The following is a 23,214-nucleotide window of genomic DNA, read 5'->3' as shown; positions in this document are numbered from 1 at the left end:
CCAGCCCCACTTCCTGTTCCAGATCTCTCTGCACAGCGCTCCCAGGATCAGGAGGTTCAAAGCAGAGCTCTTTGTCCACAGAAGATACATCTCATGCCTGGTTCTTCCCCAGCTGCACAAAGCTAACACATATTGAGTGCCAGGTGCCATCCTACATACTTCAGATTTTACTCCTGGTTTGGTATCTGTATTATTGGTCCCTTTCAACAGTGACAAAACTGAGGTCCCATGAGGTTAATCCATGTGCCATCATCATACTCCATGGAGGTGGCAAAACCAGGATTTGAACCCAGGGAGGGGTCTGGTTCTAGATCTTGGATTCAATCACTCTGTTTTACAGCAATTCCCTTTAAAAAAATAAAGTTTAAAACAAAAATAACAGACATTGAAGAATGTGTTAAATGTCAGGCTCACAGCCTGATTTCCACCTATCTGTGGCTTCCTTCTCTTCCCCCAAGTTTGTAGACCTTACACTAGAAATGAATTCTTATTTTCAATGTTATTTAGGTTTTCTATAAGACTTCTAGAGAAAGTGGAAATTTAAAGGTCCTTTAGATTCTGCATGTGTAGATCCCTGCCTCAGTGTCCCATTCCACTCACTGTCCTAGAAGAAGAAACCAAATCTAGGTTACACACACCCTATTTGAGCTCTGTTTAGATCACCCAAACTCATGCCCAGTCAGAGACAGACCAGAGTCTCTGCTTTCTAATAAAAAGTAAATAATTTTCACCATTAATAGCTTGCTATTGTTCCTAATAAACTATTTATTCACACAACAAATGTTACTTAATATACCCCATGTTCCAGGGAGTAATAGCACCACTATTAATGAGGCCAATAAAGTCTGTGGCCCAGCAAATCCTATATCTTGTGGAAGAAGTGATAAGTAATAGATAAGTAAATAACAGAGTTTTCTAAGTGTTGAGGGCTACAAAAAAAACTAAAGCTAGGTAAGGAATGGAGCAGGGGTCAGGAACCTTTTTGGCTGAGAGCCATGAATGCCACATATTTTAAAATGTAATTCCGTGAGAGCCATATAACGACCCGTGTATGTTACACATTATCCAATAAAAATTTGGTGTTGTCCTGGAGGACAGCTGTGATTGGCTCCAGCCATCCACAACCATGAACATGAGCGGTAGGAAATAAATGGATTGTAATACATGAGAATGTTTTATATTTTTAACGTTATTTTTTAATTATTATTAAAGATTTGTCTGTGAGCCAGATGCAGCCATCAAAAGAGCCACATCTGGCCCATGAGCCATAGGTTCCTGACCCCTGGGATAGAGGGATAAGGGGGAAGGCATGACTATATCCAATAGTGTGGTCCAGAAAAAGAATGGATTATTTGAACAGACACGTGAATGCCGTGAAGGATCCCACAGTTCAACAAACACTGCAGTGGGTCCTGGAAGAGGAACGAGCATTTCCTCAAGCAAAGGTGGGTTTAACAGGTTCAAGAGAAGTTCAGTAAGCTGCATCCTATGAGTAGGTCAGGAGGATGACCAAAGGTAGGCAGGGACCAGGTGATAAGAAGTCTTTTATACCACTGAAGTGTTTGTGTCCCATTCTAAATATAACAGGAAGGCTCTGTAGGGCTTTGAAGAGAGATGTGATTTGATTTATGTTCTTAGGTGATAACTCAGGCTACTAGTTGGAGAGTGGACTCTGGTACACCAGAAGTGGAAGAAAGAGGACAGGGTGAGATGCTGCTAGAACAGTCACCGGTGGAAGCATAGGCCACAGAGGTAGTGTTCGAGATGGTGAAACGTGGTCTGATTCAGGATATACCTTAAAAGTAAAGGCCAATAGTATTTATTGCTAATTAGATGTAGTATAAAAGAGAAAGAAAAAAATGTATCTATTACATTATGGACATGCACAGCTGGATGAATGGCAGTGCCCATTCTTAAGACAGGGATAGACAGAGGAAACCTATGTTGGTGGTGGCTGGTGATGGCTCAGATGAGGGCTGGTTTCAGGAGCACAGACTGTGAGGCATCAAGTGAGAAATGTATGAGATCAACACTAGGATGTGCAGCTTGGAGTTCCAGAGGGACAGAGACTGGTCAGGAGAGAGAGCAGAAGACTCCTGCAAGAAATAGGCTCTGCGTAATATACATGTGCTCCAAGGCACCTGGGGATTTTGAGAAAGGTAGAGAAAAGCGTCCAGCCATCACAGAGTAGCAAGGTGAATGTGTATCAAACTTTCAGGCCTGGTGGTAAGCAGAATATAGGCATGAAAATAACCCAGAAAATAGTCACATTTCAGCTTGAAGAACAACAACAACAAAAAAAATGAGACCACCCAGAGAGGAGAAGAAACTGGGAACTGGGGACAGGGATTTTGCTGGTAACAGGTCATAAAGACCAGAGAGTAGAACTGTCTAGAGCAGTGGTCCTCAACCCCCGGGCTGCGGACCGGTACCGGTCCGTGGGCCATTTGGTACTAGTTCGCAGAGAAAGAATAAATAACTTAAATTATTTCCGTTTTATTGATATTTAAGTCTGAACGATGTTTTATTTTTAAAAAATGACCAGATTCCCTCTGTTACATCCATCTAAGACTCACTCTTGACGTTTGTCTCAGTCACGTGATACATTTATTCGTCCCACCCTACAGGCCAGTCCGTGAAAATATTTTCTGACATTAAACTGGTCTGTGGCCCAAAAAAGGTTGGGGACCACTGGTCTAGAAGACCTAGGGAGAAGCTTGAAATAGGGTCAGATTATTGGATGTACAGGACTATATGAGTAGTAAGAATCCAAACAATGATACATGGCCTGGGTAGGCCATGGTCTTTGACTTCTGAGATGGTTAAGGTAACCAGAAAAGTAAGATACAATAGGATTTGTCCCAATAGTCTCTTAGGAAAAAGAGGATAATTAATTATAATTATACTCCTATGCCAAATCAGTCTCCTAGATACACACATACCTCAGAGATATTGCGGTTGGTTTCCAGATGACCATAATAAAGTGAGTCATATTCTTTTTGTTGGTGAAGGGTCTTGCCTTTAATTTGTTTAAAAAAAAAAGCAACATCCACAAACCACAATAAAGTGAGGTAAGCCTATATTTCTAATGGAGATGCTGAGACATGATGCTTGGGACAGGAACAGTCCTTCCAAACGCATTCAAAACTCTGAGGTCTCCTCTACGAATTGCAGTGGCTCATGTCGTGGTGGGAGGCCGGGTGGGCTAACAAGGCCTTTTGATGGTCCTTTATAAGTGATGAGTATTTAGGAAAACTAAAAACCCAAGTGTATCAGTTTCCCAGGGCTGTTATAAAAGTGCATTACAAACTAGATAGCTTAAAAATAGACATTTATGGCCTCACAGTGCAGAAAGCCAGAACTCTGAAATGAAGGTGTTAGCAGGACGCACTTCCTGAGAAACCAATAGAAGAGAATGCTTGGTTGACCTTTACCGGCTTCTGTGGTTTGTTTCCTGTCAACCTTTTGCATTCCTTGGCTGGCGACTGCATAACCCCTATCCCTGTCTTCACTACCACAGGACATTTTCCTGTGTGTCTTCACACAGCACCAGTGTACCAGTTGTCTGGGATTAGGGGTCCACCCTACATTAATGTGAATTCATCTTAAATATCTAAGTACATCTGCAATGACCTTACTTCTATATAAGGTCACATTATGAGGTACTGGGTATTAAGACTTCAACATCCTTTTTTTTCCGTTCTTTTTTCTGTGTAGGGGAAGAGAGGAAAATTCAACCCACAACATCAAAGTATCGTTCTTTTCAGTTTTCATGTTTCAATTAAACATGAACCAACATGAAACTGCACCAAATTAAAAATAATTTGCATATATTCTCCCTCTTACTTTCGTCCTCATAGGTTCTGACTGGTTAGAATCATTTTGGATTCAGCTTTCCCGACGAGTAAATTTTCCCAAAGATTATTCTAAGTGTAAGAGCACTTTCCTTCTCATCCACTATACTATAGCTTGTTTGAAAGCCAGACAAGATAAAGAAATTACTTTCACACCATCATATCTTCCTTCACCACTATGGGGGCAAAGCTTTGTCAGAAAGTTAATTTCAGTTTTTTTAATTTTTTCATCAATCTAGTGGGTGACTCTGTGTTCATTAAAACAAAATGCATTGTTTTAAAAAAACAACAACAATTTCTGTAAGATTGATTCATATGTTCATTGTTCGTCTTATAAGACAATTCTAACCTCCCAAATCTTTTGAAGAGAAAGCATCTCACATGAACAAGGCAGCAAGTTGGCCAGAAGAACTCATCTAAACCCAAATGACTTAACCACGTGAAGCAATGAGATTTGAGAAAAACAAATCATGAAAGATTGAGACTGCTCTATGTAATCTGAACCATTTAAACTACATGGCATAACGTCGAAGTGAAAAAGGCTATTTCCGGGGTCCCATCAGTGAATCTTGAAATCAGCTGTTAATGCCAGACACCCTGATCTTGCCCCAGACTTATATCTAAGAAAAATTACCCAATGCAGAGTGGCTTCCTTTTCTACTTTCACCATCTCTGTGCAAGCCCTGAGCTAGACACTCAATGAATGGGACGTATGAAGGAAGGGAAAAACAGGATCAGAGAATGTGGAAGCTGCTCAGGGCTTAACCTCTGCAAGCGATGGTATCCTTACCCTTGTTTTGCCTGCTTACTCCAGTGGGTGATTGTGGGAAAATCAGTCTTCCAAGAAAAATGGGTCTATAAACGCTAAATCTATACATAAAGTCCTCCCCCCACTATTTGGTTCAGATAAGCTGGCTCCACAGAACCTTGTGCACAGGTTTTTCTGGTGGGGAATCCATCTTCAGAGCCATGAACTGTCATAACTTTCTATGCAACAATCTTGTTATGAAAAAGAAATACCTGTCTTCTCACTCCCTCTCTAAAAAAAAACACCACAGCTTGAGAAGTGACTGGAACTGAAGATAATACCTAGAATCTAAACAGATAGCAGATGTGTAAGAGAAACACAGAAAAGTACATTCACAGGTGGATGGAGAGGCGGCCCTCTCTTCAAGATCCCAGAAGCAAGATACAGTGTATCTACCAAAGTGTAGCTACCTGGTGTTTAAACTATAATACTGCACAATGAATATTGCTAAATGTGTGAACATTATATATAAATATACATGCACATGTGTGCATAAATGTGAAATGAAAGTTATAATTATACACTAAGCCAGGGGTCAGGAACCTTTTTGGCTGAGAGAGTCATGAATGCCACATATTTCAAAATATAATTCCATGAGAGCCATACAACAACCCATGTACATTACACATTATCCAATAAAAATTTGATGTTGTCCCAGAGGACAGCTGTGATTGGCTCCAGCCACCCGCAACCATGAACATGAGCCATAGGAAATGAATGGATTGTAATACATGAGAATGTTTTATATATATATATATATATATTTTTTTTTTTTTTTTTGTATTTTTCTGAAGCTGGAAACGGGGAGAGACAGTCAGACAGACTCCCGCATGCGCCCGACCGGGATCCACCCTGCACGCCCACCAGGGGCGATGCTCTGCCCACCAGGGGGCGATGCTCTGCCCCTTCGGGGTGTCGCTCTGCCGCGACCAGAGCCACTCTAGCGCCTGGGGCAGAGGCCAAGGAGCCATCCCCAGCGCCCGGGCCATCTTTGCTCCAATGGAGCCTCGGCTGCGGGAGGGGAAGAGAGAGACAGAGAGGAATGAGGGGATGGGGGTGGAGAAGCAAATGGGCGCTTCTCCCATGTGCCCTGGCCAGGAATCGAACCCGGGTCCCCCCGCACGCCAGGCCGACGCTCTACCGCTGAGCCAACCGGCCAGGGATGTTTTATATTTTTAACGTTATTATTATTATTTTTTTTTTTTAAGATTTGTCTGCGAGCCAGATGCAGCCATCAAAAGAGCCACATCTGGCTCGTGAGCCATAGGTTCCCAACCCCTGCACTAAGCTTTATGTCCATTACTTTATTTGAACCCAAAAAAACTATTTGATGTAGGTAATAACTGTCCTTTTTATGTGGAGGGAGAAAAACATTTTGCCCAAAACCACACAGAGAAAGTCCTTGTATCGGGGTGAACAGAAACCTGCCTCTCAGTCTGTTTTCTTCCCAGTGTACAACCCCTGTTGGATCGAGTTAGTAAAGTCTCGTCTGTTGGAGATCTTTGCCTCCATCACTTCTCCGTCCATTAAACATTCCTACCGCTTACTCCTCTCTCATCTCACACATGCAACCTGAAATTCATCCTAAATCCAACCAATTCTCGATTTCTTAAACAATAGTTTTATTTGGCTATCTATGTGTGGTTAATGGTATAATTTATTTATTACCAGTATTCTATTACACAGAGTGGGAACCCGTCAACCTGCTCCCGAGGAAGCAAACTGACTTCTTACAATGCAAAGATAATGTTATATTTTACCCATCAGTGGAGACTTTTAACTTAGAACAAATATGCTATTAATGTTAACAAATATTAGTCTTAATGTATTTTTTTAAGACTCCCCAAGAGGGATGCCAGTGATCCTGTTTCTAGTACAACAAAGGAAATGTATAGGCCTGGGTTCCACCTATTCTGCTTCCTACTGTCAGGGCATCCAGCTCTCGGGCCTTTCAGAATCTTCAAAAGAGTTGTGTTTCTGTCTAGATTCAAGTCCCAGTCCAGAGAAATACATGGTGATTATTGAAATACATGAAAAATTATTAACTGTGAGTGAGAGACTCTAAGACAGCTGATGATCTGGAGTAAAAGGTTTGTGGGAGAACCTGGAATACAAGTCTTATTCTGAACAAACTATGAGGAGCCTAGGATTCTCGGACACAAGGTACCTCTAAAGCCATCTGGATCATCTCCATGTCTCCAGGCCATGGACTACACAAAGCCTTAAATACTAGAATACTAAATTCCTAGAATATTTCCAAAGAAAAAGATTCTTGTGCTCCAAGACAAGGAGGAACAACCAAATTCGCTTTCTGGGAAGAGAAGAACTTGGCAATGAAGACATGATGGGATAAAAAAAAAATCCCTGTGGTAAAACAGAGAACTGGCCTAGAAGTTAGACAGAATTGGTTCCGCGTCCCAGGCTCAGCCACCCTCTGATGGTGTGAGCTGGGAAAACGCCTCCCTTTGCCACTCACGTGTTCTGGTTTCCTGGTTGGCAAAACGGGCGCGGCTGTGAGGATAAGCAAGACCCTGCCGGGGGAGTGCGCAGCACCTGGACCCTAGGAAACAGGTGCCCCGTGCACAATCAGAGCAGGGCCTCGGGGCTCAGAAAGCCTTTTGTAGAGCATGGTGATCAACACTAGCTGACTGTCTCAGAAACACAGTCAACCTGATACTCTTTTGCACTTAGTAGGAAAAAGGGGCCTTCTTTGGGGCACAGGTTGCCCTAGGCGAGGGCTCGCAGCCCCGTGACAAGGTCTAGGCTGGAGATTAGCTCCTTCTCAACATTTCAGAGAGACATCCTTCTGCAAGACTGATTATCACTAGCTAGCCTTATTATCTGTAAAGCCAGGTGGAGGAACTTCACGGTCTCTGTAATCCTTTCAAACGCCAAATAAACACATATACTTGCACGTATACTTGCAAGGGAGAAGTGCTGAAGTACCGGGCTGTCCCTCTGTACCCTTCTCTAGGTTCCCTTGACAACTGGCATACTCCTTCTACTTCGGCCCCATGGTTGGTTGGGTTTCTACTCTTCCCATTTTAGCTTTTGGCTCCTGAAGCAGACTGAATGTGCTTCCAGGAGCCTCCCTCTGCAGCCCCATCTGTCCATGCTCTCTGGAGCCGGGTCCACCGGCTGGATGCCTGGCAGGCACGGAGGTGAGCACACAGTAAGTAGTCCAGCGTAGGAGGGGGCGGGGCCGTCAGAGCAGCACGTGTTTCCTGAGTGGCATTGCTATTCTGAATGAGTTAACTCATAAACAACGGATCAATAGATTCACCAGGAAACAACCACTGCCAGCAGACTCCCAGTAGAGAGAAAGAAGGATGGGCAGGGATCCACTTTTCTGTGGCCCTTTTCATTTTGAAAATGGGCATTTCCCTGAGGTCCACCTGTGGTTGACTATGACAACAAAGAATAACATTTCTTCAAAGGTACAGGGCAGGAACGTGATCTGGCAGAAAGAAAGCATGTGTCATGAGTGCAGCTATGACTAAACAGGCAACGGATACAGCCCATTTATGTCCTGGACAGAAAGACCCCAGCTTGGTGACTAATGGGCATCTGCAGCCTTCTCAAGAGCAGGCTCATACACAAGAACAACCTCACACAGCTGCACACCCTGGACAGTAGCATGTCCAGGACTGGACGCCACAGACAGCTAAGGAAAAAGGACAGGAGAAGGCAAAGGACAGAAGACAATGCTCTCAGAGACTGATTCTGTCAGGTACTCACACAACAACTACTTTCTGAGTACCTTGCATATTCCAGACACTTGTTACACAGTGGATAATAAGACAGAGAAGGTACCTACCGTCAAGGAAATCACCATCCTGCTGGGGAAACAAATCATAAACACATACCAAATAAACAAATGGGAACACTTTTCAGATACAGAGGATTGCAACGAAGAAATATTCCAGGATGACATGCCAGTGTAGACAGTTGGCAGCGAAAGTGGATTATTTTTATGTGAACGTTGAGAGAAGGGTTCCAGGTGAGCAAAGGCCAAGGTGATAAACAACTGTCCACAGTGGGAACCCTGACTGGACGGGCTCTGTGGCTAGAATAAGTTTTCTGTTTTCATGAAATAGACAGAAGGTAGGTGTCTACAACAGCCGCTCATACTTTATTAGCAAAGTGCATGGGCCAAGTGATGTGCTAGGTATTGGGATGAGAACCTGAAGAAGACACAGTTCAGTCCTCAGGAGGCCATGGAGGAGCTAGAGAGACTGACAGAGAACCCATCTGCCTAAAAATGGAACGCTAAGTGTTTTTACATGACACAGATAAAGTACCACAGCTTCCAACATCTAGAAGAGGAATCTGTGGGTTTACTCTAGAATTGAAGCCACATTATTCTGTGCTATTCCATGGAACTGCTATATAAAAACTCAACTTCAGTCTTGCACATTTCTCAGACATTGTATGAACTCATCCCCTCCCCCCACCACCAAAAATAAAACAAAACAAAACAAGAATACATCGTGCAGTGGCAGAGCCTAAAATCTAGATACATGCAAGAGGTCTAGCTCAGTCTTTGATACTCACCTTCCAGATAATCCCAAGGAAATATGCAGGGAATCTATGAATACATGAAACATATTTGTCTAAATTGCCAAATAACACAAGGACCCTTAGCGAAGCTCTATGATGAATGACAACCACCCGTTAGGGCACTGCAGGTTCCCCAGCTCTGACTGCTTCCTCAGTATTCCCATCAAAGGACCTCAGTCCGGCCCCTGGGAGACAGGGCCCTCTTCTCTGACCATGGATCAACCTTTTGTTAATGAACATTCTGTCTCAACTGTTGATTAGCTGTTGTCCACAGCCTCACCTTCTGAGTTGGACCCAAGGCCCTGAGTGCCAAGTCCATGCTTTACGCCTTCGCATACCCCAGCTTGACGCTCTTCATGTAAGAACCACTTAATAAATCTTTGATTGACCACAGTTGTATTTTAAAATACAATGATAGGGCAATGTGGTAAAGAAGTAAACTGAATAGAGGCTGGGCTATTTTTGGTTTATTTTCATTTATTTCATCTGTGCAGTAAACACTTGGAAGCAGACAGTGCTCACAGCATTACAAGGCATGATCTCCATTTTCAAGAGCGAGCTGCTCCCCAACCAGCATGGAGAAAGGAGACAGAGTCAAGCAACACAAGTGCGGGAGAGTTTAAGTGCCCGCAATGAATTAGGAGAAAGAATTTATTGGGGAAAGCTTGTTGTACAAAGTCAAGGAAAAAAGTCCTGAGTCAGCCTCCCAGCACCCACTTGAGTGATTTTAGGTGAATTCCCCTCTCTGGGCCTCAGCTTTCTCATCTATAAATGGGAATAATTAAGTCTAGTTTAGAGAGTTGTGAGAATTAAATGTTACTATGTATCCTAAACATTTCACATGGTAACTGCCCAATAATTGACAGAATATTCATCTTAGCAAACATTATTACATATTAGCAATGCCTCATAATATGGTTTCAAAACTTACTATCTATGTAAACTTAACCAAATAATGTCAACTTTCTGTGCCTCAGTTTCCTCATCTCTGAGATGGGGATAATAATAGCACCTGCATCATAGAGTTTTTTATTACGGTTAAATACTAATGGTATGAGGTTGGATGATGGGTAAGAGATTACAGAAACCATTTAGAATACTCCCTAACAAATAGTGAGTGCTCAATAAACCTTGTTTAATATTATTATTACTGCACATCCTGTTCTATGTAATCTCACCCAGTTTTTACCAAAAAAAATGCATACAGACTATCAGCAGGAGGGCAGAAAGAGTGGGAGACTGCAAATTGTTTGCAATTTTTTCCAGGCTGTCGACAGCATGTTAGGTGAAAGGTTTTCCAATACCTCCACAAGGATCATTAGCGCTAATTAGAGGAAATAAAACATTTCTAAAAGTTTCCTCACATTAGAATCCACTGCTGAAACAGTCATTCTTTGGGGACTGGAAAAGATCCTCCCAAAATGAAACTGGTGAGAACAAAGCAGAATAAAACGAAATTAGAGCACAGAGTCCTCTGCTGGTTGAGGAGGAAACTACACCATCGCCCTCACTGTCACCCACAGTGATGGGGAGAGGGTGGCTCTCCCTGCAGGGCAGAGGTGCTGAGGCCTCCCTGGGTGTGTCTAGTTTGAGCACATGCTGAACAAAAAGAAGAAGAAAAGAAGGGAGGGAGGGGAAGAAAGAGGGAAGAAAAAAAGAAAAGACCCCCATATACACCCACAAAAGCAAAACTAAAATAATCCACAGCCCTGAACCACTAGATTACGGCAACTGGAAATCAAGTTATGTGCAAATTTAGCCAATTTTATGTAAACAAAACAGATTCTGAAATTCATACTTGTTTCTCTGTACAAAATGCAGAGCCTGTGTTTGAGAGTTCAAGGGCTTCCGCTCCACAAAAGTGCACCTCAACATGGCGGCCCTTCCTTGTTCCAGTGTATCAGAACCTGAGAAGAATTGGAGCCGTTGGGCTGAGGCAGGAGCATTTTCTTTGAGTTTATCTGCTAACTGCTGTCTGCTTCACTTCCTAAATCAGGTCCATGGTCAATGAGTTGGTGTCCAGCAGACCTTAGTTCCTGTCATCCCTGCCTCATGGGGCTCCCCTCACTGGGAGGTCCTTCCCCCTGATGTCAGGAAGACACTCAGCCCCAGCGGCTGGCACAGAATGGCAGATGTTCCAGGAGGGCCTTTGTATGCCACGGCTGGGCTAGATCTAGAGTGGAAGCCCCAGCACATCCCATTTCCTCCATCAACACGCAAACAAGACCAGTGTGTCTACAGCATATGTGAAAATGCAAACAAACATTAGTGCCTAAAAGAGACAGGGAGAAGGACCCCAGAGTTACAGCAACAACAACAACAAAAGAGGCATGGAAAGAAAGACAAAGAGAAGCCAGCCAGTACATGATAATGTGATTTTAAAGACAAGCTGCTCTTAACCCTGGGCCATCCCCTGATGAGCATCTGCTCAATTCAGCCACTCTCACAAAATCAGAGCTCTGATTTTCATGAGTGTAGGGGGCTGCCTTCTGTAGACCAGATCCTGGACTGTCCAATATTCCTCAATGTCCCTATAAAATGGGGGCTACCACCTGTCAGGGCCCCTTTGCTGTTTCTTTATCTCCAAATCTCTATAGATCTGACTACCTGCCACCTTCTCCTTAAAAATGCCATCCATTTGTCTCTAAAATGTTCTCCTTGTGCCCGTGTCTCTACCTCTGGGGGTTACTTCTTGCAGCCAAAGGTTAGGGATAAACGGGCATCCAGAGAACACTAAGAACCATTGACAATATTGCTTTAGAGGCTCATTTTTGTTTCTCTCTTAAGTAGCCTGAAATCACAGCACATTTGGAGGTCCCATGAAATCTCTTTACAAAGCAGATACACAGTCATTTCAGGGTGGGAGGTAGTTGTCTAAGCTCTGTTCAAAAGAGTCCCTAAAGACTTAGTGGAAGAGGTTGGTTTCAGGAACCGTAGAGTGACTAGGTATTCACTGGGACACAGAAGGTGAGCTCCCCAAAGACAAGAAGCATAGGATGCTCGTAGATCTTACATGGGCCCTTAAATCACCCATATCCTTATCAATGTCCTGCTAGTGTCCCCTCCTGAACATTTTCTATCCCGTGGGTATTGCCTTAGGTATACCATCCACAAATAGCCAAGCTGAGAAGAACAGTCACCAAGGGTAAAATAATGGACACCATCCCCAAGACTCTTCACGTGCAAAGGATGGGAATATTGCCACGTTGCCTTGTGGTTAGCTCACTGGCCCAGTTTGGGAAACTTTAAGAGGTTATATTAAATCAGATACATTGGAAAACCGTTTTCCCCATCAATCTTCTCAACTTCTACCACAGGCTGACTCCCTTATAAAATTGCAGAGAGTAAGATTTCATTGCAATCACTAATTCTGTAATTCAGCGTTGCCCTCCTGTGAGTGGTGGAGTTTGCAGGCACCGGAAATTGACTTAGCATTTCAGTAGGCAGGGTGACCAGGAAGACAGACTCACTACTTTACACAAAACACAACCAGGATTCTTCTTCTCCTCCCTCAGTTCCTGTAAACCTTAATGCCGGAAGCCAATCAGGACCAGACTCGACACTGAAACTCAGCTTCTGTTCCACAGATGAGTTTTGGGTAATACTGTTTTGGGGGGCAGCACCAAGAGAGCAGTCAACCGGAGTGAATGATATTTTCCACGGACAAATCAGACTCGTTTCCATGACTTCCTTCTCAGAAAGCCTTGTTCAAACAGGACAAGCATGTCCTGCCCACCAGCTTGTGGCAGGAAGGCGCCCAGGAAAGCCCAGGCACAGTCAGGCCCAGGAGGAAACCGCAGCTCTGCCGAGTAGGGAGCCCAGCTGGCAACTCCCCAAACACAGGCAGAGGGAGGGCATTCACAGGAAGCCAGACCCTTCTTTGGGGGCTCATTTAACTTCAGAGAAGACTGTGCACACTCAGCCCCATCCAGGCCCCGGCCACCATGGTCACCAGTCTGGGAGAGCCACAGTCCTCAATCTTAGCGACTTCATGGCCCAGCCGCCCCTCAGGCTTCCCAAGTCCTGAGCCAAAGAAACCAGTTTTGAGGAAAGAGCTCATGTCCTGAACCTGAGAGGTTTCGTACGAGACCGCCAACATTCCCGGGGCAGAGCAGCCAGCTCATCCATGAATTGCGCTGCCCAGGGAAGCAATAAAACGACCCAGGCAGCCGCTCCGGGGCACACACCCGCACCCCTACCCCTCTCTCCCCACCTCCCTTTCAAATCATTGTCAAGTCATAGAAGAATGGCAGCTCCCTACCTGAGGGTGGCGCTCTCCCCCTGCCGGACCGTCACGTTGTCCATAGCTTTGGGGAAGGTGGCATCTCCGCTGCGCACGGGCACTCCTGTGGGTACAAGGAACAGCAGCCTGAGAGACACGACCACGAGGCACTTCCACGGCAGGAACAGGTACCCACAGACCCCCATCCTCGACAGCCACAACTTCCCAGAACTCTTGCAGCCGCACGGCACACGCCCCCCGGGCGAGCACAGGAAGTGGGTGGGGTGGAGGAGCGAGCCCAGGGACAGAGCAGTGAACTCGCGGAGATTGAGAGGCGCGGGCAGGAGAAAAGCGCGCAGACTCCTCCGAGTCTAATATTCCTCCCCCAAACCCAGCCTCAGCGCTCCAGCCTCGGAAAACCAGTTTCCACGGAGGACATTCAGAGACGATTTCCTCGGTGCTGCTTCGGCCGGGAAAGGTGGCCGAGAAAGGGGAAGCTCAAGGCAGGTGCAAAGGTGTGGGCACGTCTCAGGAGTCCCTTTTTCCCCTTAACAGTTCAGACATGGCACTTTGGAGTGGCATAAGCACTTTGGTACCCGAAGGGGGACACAGGGTGGGTTAGATCCGGCTACGCAGAGGTCTGCAATCCCTCAGTTCCAGCAAGGGGAAATCCAACACTTTCTTTGTAAGTTTCAGAAGCAGGATTGCCAGCAGAATACAATCTGTAACAATAGCAGGGATGAAAAGTAGAGCACGGAGGAGGCAGCAGGGGGTGTGCGAGAAGGAGCCGGCTGCGCGGGGATTTGGCCCCAGGATCCTGCCGCAGACGCCTAGGTCAACTTCCTGGGATCCGAAATGCGCGCTGCAGCTGCTTCGATGTTGCTGGTCTCGGCAGGGGCCGTGGCCGCGGCGGCAGCCGAGACAGGAGCGGCCAGGCGGGAGCGGACCGCGGAGGCCCCTTGCTCGCTCCTCGCTCGCTGGGGAAAGCGAGGCGCAGCCGGCACCAGAGCCGCGCGGACGCCACGCTCAGCGGCCGCCCCCGGCCTCCGCGCCGCCTTCCTCCCGGGAGAAGCCCCGACGCGCACGGGCCCCGACCGCCGGGGTTGTCATGGCAGCAGCTCCATCACTGACCGCCACTTTCTCCCGTGCCGGCGCCGCGCAAGCGGGCGGACTGCGCGCTCATCCCGGCGGGCGGGCGCGGGGTGCGGGCGGGCGCCCACCTTAACCCCCGCCGCGCCGCGCCGCGGCACTGCACCAGTCCAGGCGAGGAGTTTAACCATTTCCTGCCTTGAAAAACGGTCACTTCCAAATTAAGAAGGCAAAGTTACCACACAGTTTTAATAAGCCCGAAACACCCTAAAAAGGGTCACAAACTAATTAACTAGGAAAAGAAAACCCTGCAGCATGCATACATACACCTTTAAAATGATCAGATTAATATTATCATTTAGAGTGTTGGAAGGATGTTTTCTCATTTTTATTCAATTGTCAACGCCCACCCCAGCAACTCTCCCCCCCCTCCATAAATGCTAGTTTAAAACACCAGAGACTCAACACCACCAGTCTATTTTATTCTCTTAATTAAATTTATTGGGGTGGCATTGGTTAACATAATTATATAGGTTTCAGGTGCCCAATTCTACAACACATCTCTGTATCCAGTATTGTGTGTTCACCCCAAGTCAAGTCTCTGTCCATCACCATTTATCCCCCTCTACCCTCCTCCACCCCTCCCTTGCATCACACACTGTTGTCTGTCAACACTACCATTCTAAATAGAGATCTTCCATATACAAAACAAACGCAAAATCGCAGAAGCCTCTTCATGTGTGAAACTGGCAAAATCGCGTCAAAATCTTGGTCAAGTTCAGACACTGACTTACACTCTTTATTCTTGTTCTGTCGACATTAAAAGATGCTGGCCCTGCAAAAGTGCTCACTCAGATGAATGAGTGTGAGCTTCTCGCTTTATTCATGCTGTGGACTCCAAGTTTCCTGGGCTTCATACTCTTGCAGAGCTGATTTCACCTTAATAAGTTGTTATTTTTCAAATTTTTGAAACCTGCCTTCCTCTCAGTTCCTATCACTTCCCCTCCGCCTACATTTTTATTTCTGCCTTAACCTCAGCTCTGGTGGAATGTGGTGCATTCCCCTTCCAGGGCATGGCTCCTGAGCAAGAGGGAAGCCCCTAGCAAACCAGCGTTCACAGCAATGCTAACACTGCCATGCTGTCTTCCCAGGGATTCCAGATCTGAGCTCCCTGCACTGACCCATATTATCCCTGGGGAGGGAGGCTGAAGAGGAAGCAACAGAGGCTTTTGTTTTTCCCCCTGACTTTCTACCACAGCTAACCAGGAAACCCCCACCTCCTCTCTCTCTCTCTCAACTGATAAATAACAAAAAATATTTCCCAAAAGTCATGTAGTCAGTACCAAAGAGACAAAATGGATCATCATAACTGTACCAAAAAAGTCTTTGCACCATGCAAGTTGCAACCATCACTCTCATGTCAGTATAGGTGTGTTAAGGATGACACAAATGTTTCACTCATCATATATTCCTCTCACTCTAACTACTTTAGATTGATATAGACTGAGGTCAAGTGTGCAGGTGTGGAAGTCATACTCCAGGGTAACAAGAAAAGACTGAGCAGGCTGGCTTTTCTTTTTTTCTTTTCTTTTTTTTTTCTTTTTTCTGAAGCTGGAAACAGGGAGAGACAGTCAGACAGACTCCCACATGCGCCCGACCAGGATCCACCCGGCACGCCCACCAGGAGGCGAAGCTCGACCCTCTGCCCACCAGGGGGCGATGCTCTGCCCATCCTGGGCGTCACCATGTTGTGACCAGAGCCACTCTAGCGCCTGAAGCAGAGGCCACAGAGCCATCCCCAGCGCCCGGGCCATCTTTGCTCCAATGGAGCCTTGGCTGCGGGAGGGGAAGACAGAGACAGAGAGGAAAGCGCGGCGGAGGGGTGGAGAAGCAAATGGGCGCTTCTCCTGTATGCCCTGGCCGGGAATCGAACCCGGGTCCTCCGCACGCTAGGCCGACGCTCTACCGCTGAGCCAACCGGCCAGGGCCTCAGGCTGGCTTTTCTAATAGCTTACCAGAAAGTGGTTGACCATGAAAAATTGAACAACTTTACACTGAAGATCTCAATTAATTTACCATTAGACTCATTTTCTCCCCCTACCCTCCTATTGTGACTTTTTATGATATTGAGTTCTCATGGAAATCCATCTGCTACTTTTGGCAAGTGGGGACCATTTGATGTATAGCACCCCCCAAAAAATCAATTGTCAACTTACGGCCATAGCCAAAGACTTTGCTACCAGAAGGGGAAAATGACATTTATGGAGAGCTGGAAAGTTTTGTTTATATTTTTTGAAAGAAAAGGAGGAGAATTCCCCTAGTTTAGCGCCAATCCATTCTTGCAACTTCTTGTTTCATCATCATTGTACAATGGAAAACTGTAGAAATAAGAAATTGAATGACTTCACCAAATTAAAATTATGTGATGACAGATAAAACGTGTGAGATTATGTTTGCTGACCCTCAGTTGGCTGAATTTGGGGTTCTTTTTTCCCAAAATCTCCAAGAGTCACCTCTAATATTCTATCCATTTTAACCATCCCTGTTCTCCCTGCCCCAACCCCTCTATGCAAATGCATCCTCACTGCCTGTGTGGAGACAAAAGCTATCCAGGAGGAAGGAGAGGGACTCCTCCTATCTTTGGAGCCATTTCCCTGCAGACTGGAAAATGGCAGCGATGATTCCTTTCGTGATAAATTCTAATCCTGGCTCTTGCATCTAATTCCCGGATAGGTACAAATGAGCATTAGTTTTTGCATCTAGGAATGTGGGTAATGACAACAACAGACCTTCCCATGGGGCCTACATACATGATTAACTCTACAGTAAAATACTTAGAAATCCATTTAAGGTGGAAGATGCTCTATTAATACATTTTGCCTGCCACCCGTTCATTTTTATGGCTAGGCAGAAAAATAATTCTTCTGACGGACCCTTTAAGGTGTTCAGTTTATGCCAATCTGCGTGCAGTTGTCTAAGACAGACCATCTTTCTGTCCCCATGAAGGGACAGTGCTGAGCAGTAACATCCCAGCAGTGGCTAAAAGGAACCCAGAAGAGCTCAGTAATGCTCAGGTGGAACAAAGAAAAGCTACTCGCGACTTCATCCCAGCTCTTTGAACCCAGGGATCCAAACTTTATTCAAAAACGGAAGTTTATAAAGTGAAGTGGAGAAAGGTCAAAGATGCCCTCACAATTAACAAAGCCCCATCTATTTCTCGCAAACTTGTTATTGAAGTGGTTTGAATAGGTGAAGATCAAAATTACATGTCAACTGCCTTCCCATCCCCTAATCTCTAAATATAACCAACATTTAGTGGCTTATCATATATTCTGTCTCTTGCTTCATAAAACTGCTGGATTTATTTTATTTTCCCCGGCATATCCAAGTTAATGAAAAAGGGATGACAGTCAGAGCAATTTCATTATTTGTATTCTTTATAGAAACAACTTCCTTTCTGCCTCCTGGAAAGCCGATTCCTAACGAGCACCCACCTCCACCTGCTTCCCCCACCTCCTTCTCCTTCCTCCCTTCCCTCTTACATACACATATACTGTACACATAAATCAACTTGTCACAGCTTGTCTCTCTGCTGACAGCTGTAATTGCTTCAGGTTATAAAAATATCTATAGGACAATGCCTTTCAAATACGCACAGGCACACGCACCCGTACACAATGCCTGAGTAAAAGAAAACAATCATATTCCCTTTAATAAGCCCATGACTGCAAAGGAGGGGTGTGCAGCCGCTGGCCCTACAGCCTGTGGAATAAGGAAGTGCTGGCAGGCAGGTGAGGAAACAGGTACACGGAGAATTCTGGCAGAGGGGGCATCTACACACTACAGGAGGGGTGGAACAGGGAACGATTTCCAGCAAAAGGGAAATCAGCTTTTGTTTTTGTTTTACGATGTTACCTACAGCAAGCCTGGGTTAGCTACAGTGATGTGACTATTCCACATGGGAGACCGAAAGAGGAGCACTAGCTTCAGAAATGCCAGTTCTTCTTCTCCTTCTCTAAAAAGGCTAAAGGCCCCCTCTCCTGGTAGAGAGTCTAAATTGGAGCACAGGCAAGAAGATGACAAATGCAGGTGGTTACAGTGGCATGGCACCAAATAGGTTTTGGAAGGTGTAGTTAGAAAAGGCGCTGTTGATCAGGATAAAGAGGTGGCCCTAGAATAGGGTGGGGCTGGACTCTGGAAAAAATACATGCTATTCTTCCTCCTATATGATTATAGGAGCAAATAGAGTGGCTCGGCCAGGCTGGAGTCTAGCATGTTAGGATTTCAACAGGAAGAGCAAGAGGGGAAGAAGCCTCCATGAAGGAAAAAAGAGGTCACTAACGGAGAGAATGGAAGATAGAAATAAATGGAAAAGGTTAGACTGTCTATGAACTTTGAAAGCCATAAAACTTTCTAAGAGATTCATAAAGTGCAGTGATGGTCAGTAGAACAGTTGATCAGTAGACAGAAATGTAGAAAGGACCAGGGTGAATGATCAAAATCAAAACTCCATAAGAGCAAAAGCCAGACACCCAAGGGGGAACATCCCAAGAGCCAGAAGTCCATAGGGTAGAATCTTTCTTCATCTTGTTTTTGGTTCATAAGACCCTGATTCCCAGGATCGCAGAGTGATGCAGTCAGAGGGAACCTTAGAAGATGTGTAGCATAGCACTCTCATTTTATAAGTGGGGCCTGAACCCCAGGACAGAGGAATAATTGCTGTAGGGATATAAAGTTAGTAACTGGTAAATCAGGACTAGAACTCAGGACTCCCGCTCCTGTCCCGTGTTGTCAAAACTGTACATGCCAGGTAACTGCACTGCATATGAGCTAAGTCAAGTATCTCCTTTGGACGCTATGTCTACTAGCAAGAGAGAGTTCCAGAGGAAGTCATGCCATTATGTCCAGATATCTCTGGGTATTCAGTTACTCAACTGCATTCAATATTTTCAGTAAACTTGAACGAGTAGTTTCTGAGCTCCTTTTGTGTATCAGGAATGGTGTTGGAAGTTAAAGAGACAGAGCCCCTGCCCTCAGTTTACTTATAGTATAGTGCTGTTGGACTTGTCAGAGGTTTTATTTGTATAAACATTCATGATTGCTGAAGTTATAATGAACTCAACCTCATGCTGCCTGTAAGCCCTTGAGAACTTTCTCATGGCTGAGAAAAACAAGCTGGGTGTTTCATTACCCAGACATTGACCATGGCTATCTAAGCTTCATTTCGAGTGGCAGTAGGAGGGAAGGGGATGCTCTCAAGGATTTATAAACATAGGGAAGAATTCATCTGCTCAACAAACAAGCACTGAGGCACAGCAGCTAGGCCCTGGAAGGTGGATGAGCGAGACAAATCAAACCAACGAGGGGCTCATCCTGCTCAAACACACAGTGTACACTGATAGCAGCTGAGGCAGATTGTAAGGACAAAGTTTGCAAAATCGTGGAGATGATTATGAAAAACCCTATGAAGAGTTAATGGAAGAATGCATATAACAGAAGGGTTCTTGTGGAATCCGGAAGCTCAGGAAAAGTGTCCCCTAAGGAAATGACTTTAAGCTGGGATTAGTGAGAAGGAGGTGATGGGACAGGCAGTGTGGATAGGATCCCAGGAGCAGACAGACAGGACAGGATCTTCACACCCCAAGCCTGGAAGGAGCATGGGCAGAGGCTGCCGTTTCTGTTCTCAGATGGTGCTCATGTAAAGGGAGGATGAGTACGTCTAAAAGGCTGTGTCTGAGCGAAAACTTCTAACTGCTTTCACATTCTGTGTTCACACATTCATCGATGCACTCAGTACATATTTATTGATTAAGCATGACCATGGGATTTGGACTCAGACAGACCAGAAGTCAAACACTCATCTTCTTCATTACTAACTGGGTGACCTTGGGGAGATAAGTTAACCTTGTTTGTAAGACAATGGTGATAATGGTACCGACTGCACAGAGCAGGTGAGGATGAAATGACACAAGAGATGTAAGGAGTTTAGTGCAGGGCCTGCTCCACAGCAGGGACTAACCACGTGGCAGCTCCCACTTTTTACTGAGAGGCACAGGCAGGGCAAGTTCTACCCTCATTCGCAGAAGCTGTAGGCGGAATATTCATTCAAAGAACCCAGGAGCCTGCCCAACATAGGCCCATGAGCACCATCTGTGTACACATCCTAGGGAGGTTCACTCCAGAGACAGAGCAAAAACATCATGCTGGGATGTGGTCAGAGAGAGGAAGTGGCTTCGTTTTCAAACCAGAATGGGAAGAGGACTGACCTTCCAGGTCTCACCCCGGTGTCACAGCCCCAGCGTTCTCCAAAAGCACACAGGATGTAGGCCTGTGGGAAACAATTTGTGCTGGGGAAACAGGGTAGGGCTTTCTCTTCTGTGGGAGCTAGGAGCTGTTATCTGTCATGTTCCCAAACACACCTGCAAGGCAGCAAATAAACTGAAAAAAAAGAAAAGGCACCTCCGTCCCCTCATAAGGTGGGTGCTACCCTCTGACCTCCTTCTGCTGAAACCTTTAGTCCTCCTTTGCTGCTGTGTGACTGATGGCTGTGTCCAAAGCCTCTTCAGTCTAGAGATTGTAGATTGGTTATTTGATAGTAATATCTTGTGACTGATGCATTGCCCTTCATTTCTGCTGTGGAACATCTCAGCACAGTGCTTCAGGATCAGCCTGGTACCTCTGCCTAAGGGAGCAAGGTTTTGTGCAGACGTCTATTTACGTGCGTAAATAGACACAGTTCTGATGTGTTTAGGATGCAGTCCAACCAGAGTCGGGAGGCACCTGCTCATTTAGAAAGAGCTCTTTGAATGTCAAGCTCACCAGCCCCAACTTGGAGCTTAACAGCCTAAATGTGCTCTGAGAGGAACTTATCTTGCCTCTGCCCCTGCCTGCTGATCTTCCTAAACAATCACCTACCACACATGTTTTTCTTTAATCCTTCTCTTCATCTGCTTTAGAGGTTTTACTCATTGTTCCCCAGCCAAGAGCCGCAATGGAAGACGTAAATTATAATGAGTAAGACAAGAATGTGTTCAATAACAAATGGGCTCAGTTGTACTTTTTTTTGAAGCTGACATTTTGTCAATATTATTTTTAAAACAGAAGATCCGGGTTCTAGTCTCAACTCAGGCCATCATTGTGTCACCTAGATAACTCACTTGTTTTCTTGAAATTTTAGCTTCTTTGTCAAAAGAATCATCTTTTTCATAAATGGGTCTTTGAGAAGATCTAATGTTAATGCAGTTGAATGGGCTAATACACTTTTGAAAGTTAAAAGAGTTATTCTAGAGTAAGATGACACCTCATTCGAGGGGCTGGAGGTCAAGGGTATTCCATTCAAGCCTCAAGTTTTCCACTTACTGACTGTATGAAGCTGCTTGAGTCATTTGCTTTTAATCTAAAGAAGAATTTGCGTTAGTTGACTTCTAGGGATCCTCCCGACTTTGATGGTCTATATAGTTTTTTGTTTTTTTTTCTTTTTCATTGATTTGAATGAGATAGAAAGAGTGAGAGAGAGAGAGAGAGAGAGAGGAAGGGGCGGAGGGAGAGAGAAAAGCATCAACTCGTTGTTTCACTTAGTTGTTTCACTTAGTTGTGTATTTATTGATTGCTTCTCAAACATGCCATGATCAGGTCAAACCCGTGTGACCTCAGGCGAGCTGGGTCGATGCTTTATCCACTGACCTACCCGGCCAAGGCTGATAGTCTCTAGTTTTAATGCCTCTCAACACTCTTCTCAAAAACAGTTTAGTCTTCATATTTACTTATTAGTTCACCCCATAGAGAAATAGCTCTCCTCCTCATGTCCTTCCATTCTTGTCAATGACCAAGGTATCCACTTCAAAAGTCAGAAAACTGTTGTACTGAGTAATTAATGAGCTGCATTGGATCTAAGGCAAACTGATGGAAGAGCCAAGAAGATTAATATTCTTCTGATAAAGGGTTTCATTTAGGAAGAGAAAATCCCACAATGCAACCAGCAATGTTAATCTTCAATAAATATGCTCTTAATATTTAACTGGCATTTATTTAAACTTACAGTAACTGTCCTATTAAATCTAAATTAATTGCCCATTTGGGAATCTTCCCCTAAAGCCTAGCTGGAACATGGCTGTCCAGATCATAGTCTATGCTAGGCATCCAGCCATAAAGAGAATATTTAAGCCGTTCTTCTAAAACTAGACTATTAAGAGTATCATGGTCTGAAGGACCTTAGAGGTCAAATGGACTAGTAAGTTTTATAACCTGTGTCTTTTGACTTTCTGGGGGCCTATTTTTTCCAACGCTTCAGTAAGGGCTTATTGTGTATTCACTGTAACTATTTTCTCCCTCTCCTTTGTATTTTTAATCTTTTTCTCTCTCATCTCTCTTTTCTTCCTTCCTTCCTTCCTTCCACTCTTTATTTCTCTTTCTCTCTTCCACCCTTTCTAGTAGTAACTTTTTTTCTTTTGTACTTTGTATGTTAGACTCATTCTGTTGTGATTTTGTCTCAATTTCTCTTGATTTTTTTTTTAGCAAGAGAGAGAGACAAACAGGAACAGACAGATGGAGAGGAGAAAGATGAGAAGCATCAACTCAGTTGCGGCACCTTAGTTATTCATTGATTGCTTTTCATATGTGCCTTGACCAGGGACTCCAGCCAAGCCATTGACCCCTTACTCAAGCCAGCAACCTTGGGTTCA

The 23,214-nt window shown here is 44.9% G+C and overlaps 1 protein-coding gene across 6 annotated transcripts in view; it reads right to left on the bottom strand.

Moving 5' to 3' along the window:
• Positions 1 to 23,214, bottom strand: part of NTM (neurotrimin) — a 1,039,948-nt gene that overhangs the window by 433,394 nt on the left and 583,340 nt on the right. For 3 of the 6 annotated variants that reach the window (XM_066365253.1, XM_066365257.1, XM_066365258.1), the window contains exon 2: positions 13,484 to 13,568. In XM_066365253.1, the coding sequence (XP_066221350.1) occupies positions 13,484 to 13,568 (85 nt within the window). Of the gene's footprint in view, positions 1 to 13,483; positions 14,604 to 23,214 lie in introns of those variants that run through there. The other 3 variants (XM_066365254.1, XM_066365255.1, XM_066365256.1) reach the window with 2 other exon arrangements.

The sequence above is a fragment of the Saccopteryx leptura genome, chromosome 2 (genome assembly GCF_036850995.1).
Source record: "Saccopteryx leptura isolate mSacLep1 chromosome 2, mSacLep1_pri_phased_curated, whole genome shotgun sequence".
Lineage (NCBI taxonomy): Eukaryota > Metazoa > Chordata > Mammalia > Chiroptera > Emballonuridae > Saccopteryx > Saccopteryx leptura.
The sequence above is the reverse complement of the archived record's forward strand: the minus strand, read 5'-3'. Positions and strand labels throughout refer to the sequence as shown.